General features: G+C 38.4%; 1 protein-coding gene across 1 annotated transcript in view; it reads right to left on the bottom strand.

Annotated features, from left to right (window-relative positions):
- The window catches only part of Crb1 (crumbs cell polarity complex component 1), a 205,588-nt gene extending 184,593 nt beyond the window's left edge, over window positions 1-20,995 (bottom strand). The window contains exon 1 of the mRNA XM_057769142.1: window positions 20,980-20,995. Within this exon, the coding sequence (XP_057625125.1) occupies window positions 20,980-20,995 (16 nt within the window). The remainder of the gene's footprint in view (window positions 1-20,979) is intronic.
- Between the last annotated feature and the right edge of the window lie 285 nt (window positions 20,996-21,280).

The raw sequence follows: 21,280 nt of genomic DNA, 5'->3' as shown, positions 1-21,280 counted from the left end.
AAAAAGAAACACGACTTTCATTACCCAGATCCTAGCCAAGGATGAATTGTTATTATAAATTACTTGAATTACTTAAATAAAAAATTAGTAAATGATGTAGCATAAAATATTTCATAATTCTCCAGACTTTAATACAAAAAGAAACATTATACAGACATTAATATGTATTACCTGATTGAAAAAGAAGCAACAGGGATGGAGATGTAGCTCAGTTGATAGCGTACTTGCTATAAGGCCCTGAGTTCAGTGAATTACAGAGTCCTACGCCTAAGGAAGGGAGGTAAGAGAACTAGGAGTTTGAAGGCTGTCCTCAGCTCCAGAGAGAGGTTAAATCTAGCCTGGGCTCATGAGACTGGAAGGAGAGGCAAGGGAGAGAAAGGAAGAGGAGGAGGAGAAGGAAGGATATGTTTCTCTGGAGAGGCAGGAATACAAGGAGCTCGTAGAAAATAATTATAATGCACTGTAAGTACCTACGGCCGTAAGATCCAGAATAGCACATACACGAAAAGCAAAGATCACACAGCCCGCTCCCTCTGATTGGTTCCCAAATATGCTGTTTCTATCATTGATAGATTTTTCCATTGTGGATTTTTCCAGCTAGCAGCCATCATAATATTCACCTGCATGGTTGGTACTTGTGTATCTCCCAAAACACAGGTCTTAGTTTCTTACATATTCTTTCCTGCAACTTTTGTCTCTCTTAAGCTGAAAATATATACCACAATTCTACCTACATTTATTCTAGCTAGAAAACACATTGTTTCCCCCCCTAAAGCTACAAACAGTTCCAGGTAACAAGAAATAAAATTCACACTAAGAACCTTCTTCTTTTAACTGTGATGCACACTGCTTTCCTCAGTTCCATTGTACTTACACTATGTAATTATCATCTCGCAGTGTTCAGAACACCTGTGGCTTAGACACCTCCAGTCTGTAGTCACTGATTTCCTATCCTTCATTCAGGCCACTTGCATGTGTTTGAGAGCTTGTATATGCACTATTCACAAAACGTTCTTCCTAATCTTAAAAATTTGTGCTCTGTTTTACTGATGATTTCATTGTAATTATAAAGGTTTAGAAAGCAATATGGCTATCAGAAGTGTACAAGCTAAATGTATGCCTTAATTATTTAATAGAACATTAAGCAGCTGCTTATATACTATCTTAAAATTATTTTCATTTTGACAATTTCATACATTCATCCAATGTATAGTGATAATATTGGGCCCTTATTGCTCTACCTTGTCCCCTCCCAGCCCTGATGAACCCCTTCTTTCCAAGGAGCCATTTTCTAATTTCACATTTTTATTTTATTGCAGATTTTGTGAAGGTAATCACATTTGCTTGTTCATGAGTGCGACAGCCATGCAATATACAAAAGACAGAGGTTTATTGCATTGTGCCTCATCCTCTGGTTCCTATTATTTTTCTCCTTGTTCTTTCATGATGTCTCATGGGCACTGCAGGGGCTATGATACACCCTGTTTAGGGGTGGGCACTCAATACTCACAGCCCTTTGAGTAATTAGTTTCAAACATTACTGACTGTGAAAGAAATTGTTGGATCAAGGTGAGATCAACAGTAGCTATGGACAAAACTATGACTATTTATAAGGCAATTAGACTACATGCCTATTTAGCAAGGCATCAGTAGTAGATTCTCTTGTCAGGCCTCAAGACTGAACTCTCAGCTCCATTCAGCTGGTCACCACCTGACAAATCAGGGTAACAGAAAATCGAGATCCAACATCCACTCAACAAACGAGAGACAAGATTTCTAAACCATGAAAGACTCTCAACAATCTAACTTTAAATTCATATGGCCTATCACAAAATACACCATGAATGAATAGCCAAGATAATAGATCTTTACCAAAATTCCCTACCATCACAGTAATGTCCCCCAAGAAAAGTAATACTTTATAAGCACTGATAATAAGCATAATTAAGGAAATCAAATAGGGTACTGGTAAATGCAGTAATGAAGACTGTGAAAAATCAAACAGCAGAATGAAATAATGAGAACAATTCAAGATATGAAAGTAGAATTTAATAAAGAGAATCTCTGAGAAAAAGCCAAGTGAAACAGATTCCCCCTAATATCTGTGGCTCCACGGTCATAAACTTTTGACAAGACTCATAAGATGAGCAACATGTTCACTCCTGTGGAGTGGGCCTTAAGACCATCAGAAAGTGGTTGGTTGTCTCCAAAATATCCCTGCCACTACTGTAGCAGTAATCGCATCTTGTCTAACTGGTCTATATTGTAGCACTTAGGGTAAACAGCCAGGGAAGACTGTTGGTGATTCCTCTCTCAATCAACCTCTTAAGCACCTTCTGACACCAGGAATGCTATCCACCAGAGAGAAAGCCTCCAGTTCAGTTCCAGCTTGATTTCTCCGTGTACTGTATCCAAAGGATAGAGTATCTTCAGTGGTAAAATCACACCAGCTAGTTCTGATGGACGAATTCAAACACACACACACACACACACACACACACACACACACACCTGTGTTAGTTCTTTTCACATCAGGATAATAAAATATTTAAATCCATCTAACCTTGTAAGAAAAGGTGGTTTATTTAGCTCATAGAAACTACAACCCCAAATAGGCAGCACAATCAATCCAGTTTCCCATGATGGCATCATGGCAGAAGCATGTGAGGGAACAAAAGATCACATGCCCAAACAGGATGCTAGAGTAGGATAAAGGGTGGGACTCTGATATGGAATTCCCCTCTGTATGCTGCGAATACCATTGGTGAATAAAGAAACTGTCTTAGACCTGCGCAGGGCAGAAGAGAGGTTTTGTGTGTGTTTGTGTGTGTGTGTGTGTGTGTGTGACACTAAACTGACTGCTGAGAGAGAGAAGGTGGAGTCAGGAGAAGCTATGGAACCACCACTGGAGACAGTTACCAGTGGGTCGTGAGCATTGTGGTAAAACATAAAATAATAGAAGTGGGCGAAACTAAGATGGAAGAGTTAACCAATAAGAAGTTCCAGCTAATGGTCCAAGCAGCGATTTAAGTTTCTGTGTGGTTATTTTGAGTCTGCACAGCTGGGAACGAACAAGCTCCTACTAAGGACTCATAACAAATCACTCTGAGGAAGCATTTCTTCAGGAGTCCATCATTTATTTCCAAGGGAAGTAGCCCCAATAGCCCACCATCTAACCAATAGTTATGGTTATTATTGATATGATGAAAACTATGACCAAAAAGCAAGTTGAAGAGGGAAGGGTTTATTTAGCTGATGTTTCCAAATTGATGTTCATCATTGAAGGAAGTCAGGGCAGGAACTGAGACAGGGAAGGAACCTAGATGCAGGAGCTGATGCAGAAGGCATGGAGGGGTGATGCTTACTGACTTGCTCCATGGCTTTTCAGCCTACTTTCTTATAGAACCCAGGACCACCTGACCAAGATGAAACCACCCACAATGGACTGAGTCCTCCCCCATCAATCACTAATTAAAAATCTGCCTCCAACCCCTTTTTTGTTTGTTTTCAAGATGGGGTTTCTCTGTGTTGACCTGGCTGTCCTGGAACTAACTCCATAGACCAGGCTGACCTTGAACACACAGAGATCCACGCGCCTCTGCTTCTGGAGTACTGGGATTAAAGGCATGCACCACCACCCGGCTTAGAGGCATTTTCCTAATTGAGGTTCCTTCTCTACAATGACTTTACTTTGTGTCAAGTTGACATAAAGCTATCCAGCACACCCACATGCTTCTCACCAGATACTAACTTTAAAGGTTCTCCCAGTTTGTCTATGCTCACACTAGGCAACCAAGGCTCCAGTGATGAACCTTTGAGGAGACAAAGAGTATCCAAACCAGAAAAGCACCATGAAAACTGCATGGATAGCATGGACATAGCATTCCTGTTATGAAAGAAGAGATTATTATGCATTCATTTTACATTTGTGTAAGATATAATAAGAATTTGAAAAGAAATAATTTCAGCTAGCTGTTGCAAAGAGCAAACAGACAAGATAGAAAGATGGGTAGGAAGACATTTTAATGAAAAATAAGGCCCTAAACTGGGGATGGAGAGATGGTTCAGTTCAGTGTCCGGTACTAATGCCAGGTGGCTCACCACTGCCTGTAAGTCTATCTCCTGAGGGATCCCATACCTCTGACCCCCTGTTAGCATGCCTACTACACACACACACACACACACACACACTCACACACACCTAAAAATTATAAAAATAAGTAAGGACCTAAACCAAAGTAGAATGAATCTACCTTTGGAAATCCCATACATTGATAAGTGTTAAATGGCAATTACCAGTTAATCACTACCTATTCTAGCATAAATTCCAAAAACCTTAAAAATGAAACTAACATAGTAATGAATACAGTTTGTAAGGCCCAAACTGCCTCAACTCCACCCATTTCTCTTTATGCCATGGACCTTCTTATCATTTGAAATTTCTTGAATTTTCAGAATTTACCACATGATTTGACATTTGGTTAACACTTATCAATGCTCTTTCTCCTGCCCCTCTCTCCTTCCCTCCCTCTCCCTCTCGCTTTCTCTTTATGTGTACACGCGCGCGTTTGTGTGTGTGTGTGTGTGTGTGTGCAGTAGATAAAGGCTCTTACATGTCTAACATCTTGAATTCGATCCCCAGTACTTGAGAACAGACTCCCAAAACTTGTCCTCTGGCCTCCACTTGTGGACTGCAGCATCTGGTGGGTGTACACACATGTGTGTGCACACACAGAACAAGTATAATTTGCAAATATTCATTTTACTTCAGTTTGTGTGACTCCAGAGTGTGGCTTCTTTATTCAGTTATATCTTGTTTCATATAATTTCTAGTTACTGTACTTAGTCTTTAAATTTTATGACAAATTAACAATGCCTTTTGCAGATGGGAAGCCTGAGAGTGGTCATTTTGTCCTCCACAGCATTAACTCTAGAGACCAGATGATTCATCACAACACACTTTTTGATTAAGAGGACATATTTTATTGAAAACTATGTCACCTTTAAACACACATTGATAATGGAAATATGAAAATGCTTTTCCAGACTTAAAATATGTGGTTTTGATACAAAAATATTTAAAATAAAAAATCATGAACATGAATAGCATTTGTAATTTTTGGCTATTATCAGAGTTTATTCTCTGAGTCTGGACTCATATTGCCCAAGCATCTATTCTCAGTCAATTATATCCTTTAAGGAGCAGTTCCATGTGGTAGTTGTGCTGGTGTGCCAAAGCTTAAAGTTTCTTTAACATGCAAACTCCCACTGGGCATTTTATATTTTACAGTCCAAACAAGCTGATTCCAACAGGATCCCAGTCACTCTCCAGGGAGCTCTGGAAAGCAGTGGTGTGTGATACAGCTCTGCTTATTTTGATGAACTCCTCCATGAAGAACATGTTTTTCCTGCCTTGCCTGTGGTCGATACCACCAGGGAACAATTCCACTGTCACTGATGAATGCTAGCTAGGTCGGATCTTGTCAGTGCAGATGAAAGTCTTGTGATTAGCATCCTGCACCTTCTTACTAATGAACCTTCTAATCACGAAATCTGTCTTTACTGCTAATAGTCTACTAATGGTTAAATGCCCCTGAAGGTTAGTTAGGCTGGAAATAATCACACTATCTTTTATATTTCCTTTCCTTTGAATCAAGTCTTTCGCATTCATTTAGGACTTACTGTTTATGACTCTTAATTACAGCCAATCAACACTGAGACTCTGGTGACCTCAGTCGCACAGTTTCAAATTGTAAACAGAAGTTTACAGCTATGCAAAACAGTTAGAATTAAGAAGTATGTTTTGAAATATTTGGGGTTTTAGAGAGTCATTTTGCCAGTAGAAAAACCATGTAGTTTTTTTAATGGAAGATTTTGTTTGGAAAAATTTAATTGGAAAAAAAGTAATAGTAAGAAAGTTTGTTTTTAGTCCTTTACATTTTTTAAAATTTTTTTAATTATAATAAAATTAACACCATTTCCCAAATCCTTTTTCTTCTTACAGTCCCTCCCAGCTACCTTCAAACTACTCTATTGTATACCAGAGGTGAAGCACTAACTTTGAAGTCAATGCTTAACTAAAAGTTTGTTATGTAATCTGTTGCGTTTAGCTTAATACAAAGATTACACATTTAATTATGCAAGGATTTATTTACTATTGCACCAGACCAGTTATATAGTTGATTAGAATAAAAAAACTTACAACATACATTATCATTTTACATATCCATCATTAACAAAGGAACCTATCATCCATTAAGACATAGCAAGGCATTGAGGAGGCTATACATGATAAAATGTGGAGACGACTATAAAACTATTAAAAGGTACTAATTGGAGGTTAAGATGCTAAAATGTGAAAAGGATTTATTTTTAAGATATAGTATCTAGCAATTATAAAAGTTTGACTGAGTAGCAGAAACAAAGGCAGCCTTCAAGAAACATCTTTCTATGCCAGTATTTCAACCAAATCAGTACCCATCAAGATTTGCCTAAAACTGAATAGAACCTACCTGAATTTACACATCATCTTTCTTTTAATCATGTCAGTACTAATATGCTATAAATATCATGAACAACTACTAAAGATATATATATACATATATATATATATATTCCTTAAAAAGAGTACAGAAATACATTGAAAACAATCTTGGATGCATCAAAGGAGAGTTATATAAATGTCCAGTGAACCAAAGAAGGCAAGAAAAAGAAAATATGGAGGGAAACAGGAACAAAACAGCAAGAAGCTAATTACAGACTTCAATATAGTAATAATTATATACATGTAAAGGAGAAAATATAGCAATTTAAACATATAGCTCTGTGAATTTTAAAATGTGACCTAACTATATAGTATCTGTAATATATTCACATGAACTTTAAAGATCGGCAGAATAAGAGTAAATGTGCATAAGATATGTGCTGGGCAGATAATAACTAAAGGAAACCATGGACACTTGTTTTCATATTAGTTACACTTTACAGCAAAGAAATCTGTCAAATGCAGAGATTTAAACAGTGAGAATACATTGCATTTTGAAATTATATACCAAATTTTCAAAATATTCCAAGCAAAGTTGGTAAACTTAAAATATAAACAGATAAGCCTGTATGTGACTGACTTCTGTGTCTCATATCAAACTTGATACCAAAATTAGAAGAGTAAAAAAAAGAATATAAATGAAACTCACAACACACCAATCTATTTTAACAGAAATTTATAAAAAGATCCCATCCCAAGCAGCAGAATACATATTCTTCTTAACCCTTAAAATTCTAAGAAAGACAACAACCTGGGCCATTTTACAAGCTCAGTACATTTAAAGAGTTAAAATCATTCATAGCTTGTTCTCTGACAACAAGGAAATGAAACTGTAAGTTGTAATGAAGAGACAACAAGAATATCTCCAAACATTTGGACACTGTAAAACATACTTCCAAGTAATTCAGTTGTCCACCAAAATGTCTCAGAGAACACTGAGCAAGCTGACAAGGAAGGGAAGCATTTAACTGCCCTTCCCAGTTGCAACACCTATGAACACGGCATTTGCCCGCATAGCAAGATGTGTGTAAAAGTGTAGAAAATGGCACTCACATGTGACTGGCAGCCAACATCTCTTTAATTGGACTTAGGGCTCACTAAACAGGTAGGAGATCATGCCTGACAATAGGGATCTAGCCAGGTTCCTGGAAGCTAGTGTGGTCTGAATGTGAGAAAAGAGTCTGCTACTGCCACTCTCTAGATCAAAATAATTCCTTACTACATTCTAAGTCTTATCCTTAGACCAACATATAAACGTATCTACCATCCTTTATCAAATAAGCCTCTCCTTTTTTTTTTTCCAGCATATAGAGACCTTTGACGGAACACAATGCAGAGATCCTTGGATCATGGAGCCCCAACCCCACTGAATCCAACTACACCACAGCTCCTGAATCCATGGCTTAGGAAACATCTCAGAAGAGGGAGTAGAAATCTGTTGTGAAAGTCTCTACTAGAAATGGCTGCTCAAACAATCCTCGACCAATAATAATATCAATGGGCATGTTAAGGTGAAAGGGTGCCAAGTTTCACCCCTAAATGAAAAACTGCAGATGACTATTGACTGCTGGGGGAAGAAGAATTAGCCTCTCTCAATCATGAGCCCCCTTTATGGATGTCCAATGCAGAGTATTCAGTCATGAAACTATGATGGGGAAGAGTCTCCTGTTTTGTGTTAATTTCATTGGTTAAATAAAGAAACTGCCTTGGCCCTTTAATAGGACAGAAAATTAGGTAGGCGGAGTAGACTGAACAGAATGCTGGGAGAAAGAAGCCAAGTCAGGCAGTCGCCATGATTCTCCCACCCAACACAGACGCAGGTTAAGATCCTCCCTGGTAAGCCACCTCGTGGTGCTACACACATTATTAGAAATGGGTTAAAGCAAGATGTGAGAGTTAGCCAGCAAGAGGCTGAAACTAATGGGCCAAGCAGTGTTTGAAAGAATACAGTTTCTGTGTAATTATTTCGAGGTATAAGCTAGCCAGGCACCCGGGAGCTGGGGCAGCAAGAACGCAGGCCCGCCACTCCTACAACAAAACTATATACATAAAAACAACAAAAACAGATTTGTTAGGTTCTATATATGTGTATGTAACAAAATATTCAAAGAAAAAGAAACTACCAACTTGACAGTGGGCAGTAATAAGAGGGGTTTGAGAGGGCAACTGGGAGGGGCTGGAGGATGAAAGGGAGGGGGCAAATGATATAATTCTATTTCAATTTAAAACATTTAAAAATAAAAGTAAAAATAGAGAATTGAGCAAGATAAAAGTGAAATATTCCATATAAAAACTTGGAGCTGACATTAATGTTAAGAGTAAAATAAATAGCACTAAACATCTACTTTGGAAGAGTTCACACAGCAACAATCTAAACATAACAATAATAAGAAAAACAGAAATATAAAAAATAAACAGACATCAGTGAAATTGAGAAGAGAGAAATTTAATGACAAGATCTAAATTTTTGAAATAATCAATAAGTTGTTAAACCTCTTCTAAGATCTCAAAACAAAAAGAGATACATCAAACATGAATACTAGAAAGGAGAGGAGTATTGTAACTAGAGGCCCCAGGGATCACAAAGAGGATGATGTGAACAGATCTGCCTACAAATTCGATAACATAGATCATGTGGTCCCTTCCTTCAGACAGAAATCATAAACTCACACAGAAATACTAAGTAATCAGAATATTCCTTGCTGTGATCTGCATCGTGTATTTACATCAAGTACACACTAAAGCATTCACCTCTTTTGTCACGTGATACTTCACTTTGCTTCTGGCTTTTGTTAGCATAAAGACCATCACCAAATGCATCCCTTCAAGTTCATGCCTCCAGAACTAGGAGACCTTTTATTCTTTATTTTGTGCTGTATATTAGGTATTTCTTTAATAGCACAAAGATAAACAAACAAAAAGAAAATGTTTACTATTTGATATATTTAATAAAGAGAATTGTAGTTTAAGACAATACCTACCACCTTTTTCAACATAGGAAATTTTCTAGTCAGTACAATAAGGCAATAACGGAAATAAAATACTGTAACACACCAAACACAGCAATACTTCTTAAGGTTACCACACATTTGCAGGATTATCAGGGCACAGCCTTATTTCTTCCCATAATAGTTTTTGTTCTGTAATTCATAGGAACACATAATTTAAGAGTTCTAAGTTTGTAAAAGCTAGAACCAAAGGGACCTAAAGAAGACATGAATTAGGCTACTACTGTTTAATGGGAATGCTAAGCCTAGCCCAAAGCACATGAAGAGATCAAGATTTAGCCATGGTCTCAGTCCTGGGACAGGGACATTCTTAATTGATGATGAAAATATTTGAGCTGAAGCCCTGAATTTATTAGCTTTATTCTTTATTAACTAATAAAGAATGTTCACTCTTTAAAAAAAAATGTTTCTTTTATCCAACTAATTTTTGGTGAAACACAACATAAATAAGCTTATTTTGTTCTTTTTCTGGATCGTTCTCCATATTTTTATCCTGGGAGACAAGAGGAAAAAGGCACCTAAGAAGGAAAGCCCAGCACAGGCACTGGGGTGATGAGGTGAAAGGGTGCTGGAGTAAAGGATGATGGGGTGACAGGTTGAAGGGGCTGCTGTGCGTGGGTGGAAAAATGCAGCAGGCTGAGTTTGTGATAATCAGAGTTCTTCAGGAAAAGCCAGTTTTCTCAAATGGGTGTCCCAGTGTAAAAGCAGATGCTTGGGAAATGGCCAGCACATGAGCTGGTTCAGGCAAGAGACGTAAAGAGGGATTGAAGAAAGCCCCTCTTCTCTGCGACTCTCTCTGTGTGAGTGTGGTTTGGCATCCTTTCATTTCTTCCTGAACAACTTTCTCGTACTCAGAAAGACATCACTTAGCACTTGCCCATGTTATTGAAAGAACAACAACAAACTTCTCTTTTGTGGTCGTGAGATTCCTAGCACTTAGAAGGTGTGTTTGACCCACATGTGATAGTTGATTAAAATATTAAAATAGTTGATAGCATATTAAACAATGTGAGTCAGTTTCAAAGAAGTAACACAGTAAACATTTACACAATAAACATGGGCTTAAAGAGACAGTGAACCATCTCGAGCAACAGTTCTCAACCTTATTAGTACTGCGACCTCATGTTGTTGTAACCCCCAACCATAAAATCATTCTGTTGCTACTTTGTAACTGTAATTTTGCTATTGTTAGGAATCGTAATATACATATTTGACACGTGATACCCAAAGGAGTGGTGACCCACAGGCTGAAAACCACAGATCTAGAATGACTTATTAAAAACAAAGAGTATCTAGAAGTCACTAATGAAAGACAAACAGAGAAGTTAAGGACATGGTAGAGGATGGGAGGCAGAGGACTGCATTTGGATCACATTCATTTTCATTGCTAATGTATTTCCACTTTCTTGAAACAATTCTTGATTATACTAACTTGAGAAGAAATTGTCATAGCATGTTGGTTTCAAAGACTTCATACCCTGTTACTGTAACAAGGAGCTACTTGTTTGTCCAGGTCGCCCAGAACCAAAATAACGACACATAAATTGTATCCATTAGCTCTAGCTTCTTATTGGCTAACTCTTATATTAATTGAACCCATTTCTATTAATTTTTATAGCGTCATGTGTCAGTGGCTTGCCAGCAAAGTTTCTAACCAGTGTCTGTCTCAGGTGGAGGATTCTCACTCCACCTCATCTTCCCAGCTTTCTGCTTAGTTTTTTCTGCCTAGCTCTGTTCCCCTATAGCTCTGCTATAGGTCCAAAGCAGCTCCTTTATTAACCAATGAAAGCAACACATAGATAGAAGGACCTCCTACACCATTTCCTCTTTTCAGTTTAAAAAGGAAGGCTTAATTGTAACATAGTAAAATTACATATAACAAAATAGGTATCAAATAAGAATTGCAGTTACAATATTTATATCTACTTTATCTTTTACCATAACTAAGGAATACTATAACTATAAATTCTTCAACTCCATCAAAGACTCCAGAAGGATATGATATTACCTAAGTAAACAGGAAGTACATTGTAAGCAACTTCCAAAACTCTAGAAATGACAGGAACATCTCACTGCCTGGACAGTCACCCAAAGTCTCATTGGGAACATCGAACCAACAACTTTGGCTAAGGCTTAGAATAACTGACAGACCATTTTCAGAGGCAGAAAAATTTTCAAAACCGTCTTACCCTGTCTTGGCAAGATTTGACTGTAATTCTTGCTTGATACCTGTTTTGTTATATGTAATCTTACTATGTTAAAGTTAAAGCCTTCCTTTTATTTAAACAGAAAAGAGGAGGTGATATGGGAGTCCCCTCTGTGTGATGAGATTACCATTAATGAATAACGAAACTGCCTTGGCCTGTTGATAGGGCAGAACTTAGATAGGCGGGGAGACAGAACTGAATGCTAGGAAAAGGATAGTAGAGTCAGAGAGACACCATGGAGCTGACATTCCGAATCTTTGCTGGTAAGCCACTGCCACATGGTGATATACAGATTAATAGAAATGGGTTAAATTAAGATGTAAGAGTTAACCAATAAGAAGTTAGAGCTAATGGGCCAAGCAGTGATTTAATTAATACAATGTCTTTGTGGTTATTTTGGGGCTAAGCTAGCCAGGCAACCAGGACAAACAAGCGTCTCCTCCTACAGACAAGCAAGCAGGCCCTCCTCCTACAAGTTACTTCTTATTCGCTCCTCTTCACAAGTCTCTCTGAAACTGAAGTCCTCACAACAATGATTTAATTGGAGATTCTGCATTCTAAACCACCCCAGCCTAGTTGACTGCCTCAAGCCTCTACTGCACTCAGTAGGTGGTTTGCCTGTTAACTGTTAAACTAGCACAGTCTTGCTCATATGACTAATACCTGGCTGCCTATCCATCAAGCCACATGGATAACTGGACCATGTGTCTGTCATCAACTATTAGGTTAGACATGGACTCTATTAACCCCAAGATTACAAAAGTTGCATGAGCAAGCCACTGTGTATGGGCATTTTTCAAGCAACTATTGTCCTACCTTTGCATGATAGCCAGGTTTAATTACCCACTTGGGATGTTGACTTTTCTCCATTCTAGCTTGTCACTTAGAATAGAGAGTTCGATGCTCAAGTGGTTGCTGGAGCTTAATTACCAAGACCTGAATGGAACATTACTTCTTTAAAACAAGGTCCTCAAAATACAATTCTCTGTGCCAGAATTTTAGGGAAAGAAAGCTGAAGTTCCACATGGGGCCCCCGACAGACTAGTAGTGAAGCCACCCCTTCCAGCCATTGCTTCTCATATGTTTTCCTAGTAGGAACACAGTAGTATGTATTACTATTGACTTAGAATACGCACTACATTATGTTCAGCGAGACCGGTTTTGTCCCATGCTTTTTCAGTCCCCGGCCAGCTGGCCTTGGTGAGTTCCCGATAGAACATCCCCATTGCCTCAGTGTGTGGGTGCACCCCTCGCAGTCCTGAGTTCCTTGCTCGTGCTCACTCTCCTTCTGCTCCTCCTTTGGATCGTGAGACTTCAGTCCAGTGCTCCAATGTTGGTCTCTGTCTCTGTCGTCTTTCATCGCCTGATGAAGCTTAATATTCAGGGGGATGCTTATATGTTTTTCTTTGGGTTCACCTTCTTATTTAGCTTCTCTAGAATCACGAATTATAGTCTCAATGTCCTTTATTTATGGCTAGAAACCAAATATGAGTGAGTACATCCCATGTTCCTCTTTTTGGGTCTGGCTTACCTCACTCAGGATAGTGTTTTCAATTTCCGTCCATTTGTATGCAAAATTCAAGAAGTCATTGTTTTTTACTGCTGAGTAGTACTCTAATATGTATATATTCCATACTTTCTTCATCCATTCTTCCATTGAAGGACATCTAGGTTGTTTCCAGGTTCTGGCTATTACAAACAATGCTGCTATGAACATAGTTGAGCATATACTTTTGTTGTATGTTTGGGCATCTCTTGGGTATATTCCCAATAGTGGTATTGCTGGGTCGAGAGGTAGGTTGAACCCGACTTTCCTGAGAAACCGCCACACTGCTTTCCAAAGTGGTTGCACAAGTTTGCATTCCCACCAGCAATGGATGAGAGTGCCCCTTTCTCCACAACCTCTCCAGCAGAGGCTATCATTGGTGTTTTTGATTTTGGCCATTCTGACCGGTGTAAGATGGTATCTTAATGTTGTCTTGATTTGCATTTCCCTGATTGCTAAGGAAGTTGAGCACGATCTTAAGTGTCTTTTGGCCATTTGAACTTCTTCTGTTGAAAAGTCTCTGTTCAGCTCAGTGCCCCATTTTATAATTGGATTGATTAACCTTTTACGGTCTAATTTCTTGAGTTCTTTGTATATTTTGGATATCAGACCTTTGTCAGTTGCGGGGTTGGTGAAGATCTTCTCCCAGTCAGTGGGTTGCCTTTCTGTCTTAGTGACAGTGTCCTTTGCTTTACAGAAGCTTCTCAGTCTCAGGAGGTCCCATTTATTCAATGATGTCCTTAGTGTTTGTGCTGCTGGGGTTATACGTAGGAAGTGTTCTCCTGTGCCCATGTGTTGTAGAGTACTTCCCACTTTCTCTTCTATCAGGTTCAGTGTGTTTGGACTGATATTGAGGTCTTTAATCCATTTGGACTTGAGTTTTGTGCATGGTGATAGATATGGATCTATTTTCATTCTTCTACAGATTGACTTCCAGTTTTGCCAGCACAATTTGTTGAATATGCTCTCTTTTTTCCATTGTATACTTTTAGCTCCTTTATCGAAAATCAGGTGTTCATAGGTTTGTGGGCTAAAGTCAGGGTCTTCTATTCTATTCCATTGGTCGACTTCTCTGTTTTTATGCCAGTACCAAGCCGTTTTCAGTACTGTAGCTCTGTAATAGAGTTTGAAGTCAGGGATGGTAATGCCTCCAGACGATCCTTTATTGTATAGGATTGTTTTGGCTATCCTGGGTTTTTTGTTTTTCCATATAAAGTTCATTATTGTCTTCTCCAGATCTGTGAAGAATTTTGATGGGATTTTGATGGGGATTGCGTTGAATCTATAGATTGCTTTTGGTAGAATTGCCATTTTTACTATGTTGATCCTCCCAATCCAAGAGCAAGGGAGGTCCTTCCATTTTCTGGTGTCCTCTTCAATTTCTTTCTTCAAAGACTTAAAGTTCTTGCCAAATAGATCTTTCACTTCCTTGGTCAGAGTTACCCCAAGGTATTTTATGCTATTTGTGGCTATCGTGAAAGGTGATGCTTCTCTGATTTCCCTCTCTGCTTCCTTATCCTTAGTGTATAGGAAGGCAACTGATTTTTTGGAGTTGATTTTGTATCCTGCCACATTACCAAAGGTGTTTATCAGCTGTAGGAGTTCTTTGGTAGAGTTTTTGGGGTCGCTTATGTATACTATCATATCATCTGCAAATAATGAAAGCTTAACTTCTTCCTTTCCAATATGGATCCCCTTGATCCCCTTATGTTGTCTTATTGCTATTGCTAGAACTTCAAGCACTATATTGAAGAGGTATGGAGAGAGTGGACATCCTTGTCGTGTTCCTGATTTTAGTGGGATGGCTTTGAGTTTTTCTCCATTTAATTTAATGTTAGCTGTCGGCTTGCTGTAAATAGCTTTTATTATATTTAGGTATGACCCTTGTATCCCTAATCTCTCCAAGACCTTTATCATAAAGGAGTGTTGAATTTTGTCGAATGCTTTTTCAGCATCTAATGAAATGATCATATGGTTTTTTTCTTTCAGTTTATTTGTCTCGCTGAACATAATGGACAATGAGGACTACTGAGAACTGAAGAACAATGGCAATGGGTTCTTGATCCTATTGCACATAATGGCTTTGTGGGAGTCCAGGTAGTTTGGATGCTCACCTTAATAGACCTGGATGGAGGTGGGTGGTCCTTGGACCTCCCACAGGGCAGAGAAACCTGCTTGCTCTTTGGGCTGAGGAGGAAGGAAGACTTGATTGGGGGAGGGGGAGGGAATGGGAGGTGGTGGCGGGGAAGAGGCAGAAATCTTTAATAATTAAATAAATTAATTAATAAAAAAAAAGAAATAAAGTCGCACTAAAATTGACGTCTAGGTAAACAATTCTCCAGGCCCCTATAGGATGCAACAGGCAAACACTTGAAGAGGACAGTTAAAGGGAGATGTCAGAAGAGATGACAGACACAAGGAAATGAGAAATGAAGAAGACAAAAACACAGAAAATTAAGTGATGTGGAGACCAAAGGAGGAAGGTCCGACAAGGAACCCTCTAGAAAGTTGAAAATGTAAGAACTGGGAGAAATGATACACAAAACATGTGAAAAGTTGTCACGGGTGTTGTGTTAAACAAATGCCTAGAGGGAAGGCAATACTACTGTGGTCAACTACTCCTGCATACAGGACTTGCTTGATGTTCTGCTTGGATTTATTACTAAAGAACTTTTTTAGTGCTACTGTAAAAAAAAAAAAAAGAATACGCACTACATCATGGAAGAGTGTATATCAATTATCTCTGAGCTGGTTCCTCAGCTGAAACGTCAACAGAATTTTTATCCCTCTGTCAAATCAGCACCTCCTTTGGCATATAAAATAGGAGACCACTAGATTCCTAAAGTGGGTGCCTAATTCTGTTTACCACAGAAGAATGTGTTTAACACAGTTATCAGTCACCAGTGGTACTGCTGACTTTCTCATAGAATGTTTTAGCTTTCTTCCCTGTTTTTGTGAGGCTGAACACCTGTATCAGCAAAAAAACAGTAGCCTTGGGAAACAAGAACTTATGTTCCTGCAACTGTAAATAACTCTCCTTTGCCCTCGTGTCTTCTTCAGGCTTGTGACCATTGTACTGCTACCGAATTGGCTGATCACAAGAAAGGACCAAGAATTTGACAAGTCACTTTCTCTGTTAAGTTTGTCTTCAACAGTAAACGCATCAAGGTGGCCATTGAGTTGCGTAATACTTATCCTTTGTAGTATAAAAAGTTTACAACACATTTAGCAGCTTGAAATACCAAATATTCATTATTTTACATCATTGTATTGTCAGCAAAACAGAAATAGGTGCTTATAGTTCAGTTTACCTCAAGAGGTAACCATAAGGGGAAGGAGTCTCAGTCTTTAACCTGAGGGGTCCTTTGCAAGTTTACTAAGGTGGCCTCTATGTGTCTCTATCATAACATGGGTTGGTCCAGTGTTCCCGACTATCCTCATGTTAAGGAGCTGTAGTCCCTGGGGAAAGTGATACAAGTAAGAACAAAAAGCCACAGGGCTTTTTATAAATGAATCTTTAAAATTGCACATCATTGTCTTCTTTCTATTATTTTCATTAGTATTAGGAGGAAGCTTAGGCTCCATTTGTTGACGAGGACTGTATCAAAGAACTACTGGCAACCAAGGAATGCTGTGAGCAGGAAAAATTGTCTTCCCCAGGGAAAAGCACCCCAGTGGATTATCTAATAAGAGATGATCAACTCTAAGACTACATCCTTATGGGTGATATTATATGGGCTGATCAGGATAAATTTACGTGTTTAGTTTTACATATACATATATAATGTATACATACACCTAGCAACAGTTTTAAAAAGAGGCTATTATTGTGAGAGAAAGCAAGAGGGGTACATGAGAGTTGAAGAAAGAAATAAGAAGGAAGGTGTGTATGTAATTAATTTATAATTTTGAAAAATAAAGAAAAACAAATATGAGACTATATCTTTAAACACACACACATACACATAGTTGATGCAATGAGTGACACAGATGTCTCCAGGCTGCATGTTGGCTCTCACAGGTGTTCTCATATATTTCTGTTCTGTCTCCTTTCTGCTGGCCACTCGTGTAATGCTGAATTGCCATATACCTTCCCAGTTGAATTATTTACCCCAGGAAGGAGGAGGTGGCTCAGGAGCCTCTGGTGGTAAATAGAAAGTAATCAAAAGGTCACTTACCCAGGAAACATAGAAGTTTGGAAGATTCTTGGAAGCGTCTACCAACAATATAAAAAGAAGTGGCTGGGGGTCAAGACTCTGTCCAAACTGCAGAGAGAAAGATGTTCTACTGTGGAATTTGCCTGAAAGCTGCACAGAGAGTTCTATTCCAGGGTTGCTATTTTCAGGATTTGTTATCGACAGTGGGTTTGGACTTTCCAGTGATATAGCTGCTGGGGCAGGAGGATGGAAAGTTTCAGGCATCCCTTGATTAGAGAGTCAGTTTAAGGTTAGCCTAGCTAACCATGCCTTAAATTAAATAACAAAATGGTAGAGGGAGAAGTGGTTCAGGGAGGGGAAGAGGGAGGCAAAAGAAACCAAGCAGTTTAGCAGGACTTAAATAGCGAAAAGAAGAAGGAGAAAGAGGAAGAGGAGAAGGGAGGAGGAGTTGAGGGGGATGAGAAAGAAACTAGACAACTTAGAAAGACCCTGCTTCAAACTAAAAAGCAAAGTGGCAGAGGAAGAGGAGGAGGACAAAGAGAAGAAGAAGTTGGAGATAAAATCGTGGGCAGAGCACTTGCCTGGCAGGCACTAGGTTCAATCCCTAGTGCCTTGTCCATTAGTTCAAGCAGTTCCTTTTGTATGTTCTCTTCTTGTTGCTATTGTTAAAACTCTTGTAAACACTGGCCTATAACAAAAAGATTATTCTCACATACACCTGGAAGTTACACTCCAAAATGTCTTGATAGACCGAAATGAAAATGTGGATTGTAATATATTCTTTCTCCAGGGTAAACATGCAGGCATACTGGACTTCACTCACTAGGAAACTTGCTTTCCTTGACCCAGGGTTTCATCATTCCAACCTTCACCAGTATTGCCAAGGCTCTCTTTGACTCTGATCCTCCTGAATCTCTCTTTTAAAGACTATTGTGATTCCACTGGGCCAACCCAGATAATCCAAAGGGTATTTTGCCACTAAGGTTGAATATTTTAAGGTTCTAGGGACTAGGACAAGGTCAACTTTGGGACCATTGTTCATTGTGCCACAAAAAGTACCTACTATTATCATCTCTGACCTACAAGATTCTTTTTAATTATTTTAGGTCTTTGTGTAACATGATCTCAAGTGTAAATATCAAATTTTCTTTTCCCATCACGGGCACTCCTGTCTTGTGGTGTACCCAACAATTACCTAGACTTTTAGTCACTTCGTTCATCTAGATACTAATTAAGCTGATTCTTTCTCACTCACTCTGGCTCAGTACTTTCTTCTTGACACTAACATCAATCTACCAGCAGGTTTTCACTACTTCCCAGAGTCCTTTCTAGGCTTGTAAATACTGGCAGAATGCTTTAATATTGTACTCTGTCCAATTTTGTGATACATCTTGTTTTGATTCCAGCTTCCTTGGAATCTAGTCCCATGCCTACTCTCCTGGCAAAGGACCAGTAGAATACCATCTAAGGGGAGTCTGGCAGCAGACAGATGACAGCTGTGCTTTCCAAATGTTAAGTGCAAATTCTCGAAAAGTACCAAAACCAAGATGGAGATAAGGTAGTACTGCTCAACATGCATTAAGTAAATGTTGTCTTCTCTGATTTAAAGTCTCAAGAATACTTACTGAAAATGTATTTACATATTTATTCAAACTGCCACTGAGTTATACCACAAGTTCTATAAATTTTAGTTTTTAAGACTATCCTTTATGCTATCATTCAGGAAACATCACACCCTGAATAAAGCATTCCTCGGGTCTCATACATTTATTTGTCATGGTGCATTTTTGTTAGTGTATGTACACTCTGTAGAGTGTCATGCCTGAGGACATGCTGGGTATCTTTCGCTCAGCCTCCTGCTATGTGTATCATATTCTACTTCTATATGAAATGCTCTGGCCACTGTCTTCCCCATGCTTGCTTTTATAATTTTTTAGCCAGAATTGTTTTTCTTATTCAAGTCATCCAGCGTCAGATGCTGCTGTGTTGGAGCTAGGCTCCCCATGGGTCTTTATAATTTTTTCAGGTCCTGCATTTTAGGTGACATGGGATTCGTTAATTCTGAGAGTCAGGCTGTTGATAAAAGGAACACTAAATGGGGATAACTCATCTTCCATACCTTTATTCCACCCATACTTTTTTCCCCTCCATTTTTCATTTCTAGTTAAGTGCTTTCAATGCTTCTTTGCTCTCTCAACTTTCTGGATCTGAAGATTCTCTTTGCTGCTTCAGGTCATTTTGAAGAGGGCCTATGAAGATGGGAGATGAGGGCACAAGAGCTGAGTAGGGGCTTTCTTTTCTCTTGCTCTTGGGGGCAAGATCACAAGTAGGCTGCCTGCCTGAAGTAAGAGGTGAAGTGAGAGAGGAATGAAAAAGGGAGTCACGGACTCTTCTTGTCTTTGATGTGAGCTACTGTCAGACTTTCAGTTGATTGATGCAACTCTTAAGCTTTGTGGCAAGATTTTCCATTTCTCATATACTACAATTCTGTCCCCTGGGCACGAGTATTGATTCTACTCAGTGAATTTGCTCTAGACCTGAGAAACATTTGGATATTTTTAGCACAGTTGTACCTAATATTCATTTTGTAGTTATCAGCTCATACAAGTTGGAGAGATCATATTTGTGTGATGCTAAATATAAGAAATAGTATTTCAGAAAAATCCTGAATCTTACTTATCTACGAGCATGAAGGTTGAGGGATCTTTTATCTCTTGAAAGCCATTAAAAAATTAAATACTGAAATTGGTCAGTTGAAACAGACTAAAAATTATGATTTTCTTTAAAACATTAGAGAAGAATATTTGTGTCAAAATCCTTGCTCATGTTAGGTTAAAGGCTGAAACAACTATTAAACTAGTTAGAGTGGGTGCTATGATGTAAAAATAATGAACTAGAAATTTCAGGTAATTATTTAGTATTTGAGAAAATGGATAAAATGCTCTAAAATTTTTCATGAAGAAGCTAACAGGCCTTCTCTTGTCTTGGAATTGGAATCAGCTCCAAATTCTTGATGATGTTATCTTTTATAGTGTTTATTGTCTATAGTGGAAGGAAAAATTTACTCATAGCAGGCAACAGTAGATAGTCCTCTGCTAATCTCCTAAAATAAATTATAATGTATTTGATCTTAAGAAGAAAACATCACAGTGTCCACCCCAATCAATCTTGATTGCTAAAACAACACACATTTGTTTAAGACACGTCTGGAGGCTGGAAGTTCATGAGCAAGCTGCCAGAGTAGTGGGGTTCTTGATGAGGTCTCTGCTCCTGGATATGCCTCTTAGGTGATGATTTTGTTGTTGTTGTGTGTTTGTAGGTGGCTTAAGGTAGGGTATCCCAGGTTATAGTGAAATTTACTGTAGAACCCAGTCTAGCCTGAAATTCATGGCAATCTCTCTGCCTCAGTTTCTGAAGTGCTTGAATTTTAAGCATAAATCACCACACCTTGCTTTATAATAATACTAATCTCATCATAGGGTTTCTATAGTCACGACTTTATCTAAAATTATCTTACCTTCCACAAACCCCATCGCCCAATATTATCCCAATGGAAGCTAAAATCCCAACATACAGATTTAGGGTGGGCAAGAAAACTCATCAAAAATTGTAATTGCCTGATTACAAAAGGAGAAATATAATCTGGCCTGAATTAAATTATTTTAATAATTGATTGATAGTAGATCATACTCCATAGATTATCATTTCTTATAGAATTTTAAAATTGATTTTGAACTACAGATGCAAATAACCTCTAAAACAATTATTGTGCAAAATGAGAAAGCATATTATTATTTTTAAAACATTAAAAGCTAAAG

The sequence above is a fragment of the Chionomys nivalis genome, chromosome 5, assembly GCF_950005125.1.
Source record: "Chionomys nivalis chromosome 5, mChiNiv1.1, whole genome shotgun sequence".
NCBI classification, from domain to species: domain Eukaryota; kingdom Metazoa; phylum Chordata; class Mammalia; order Rodentia; family Cricetidae; genus Chionomys; species Chionomys nivalis.
Note: the sequence above shows the minus strand (reverse complement) of the source record. Positions and strands in the feature narration are given on the sequence as shown.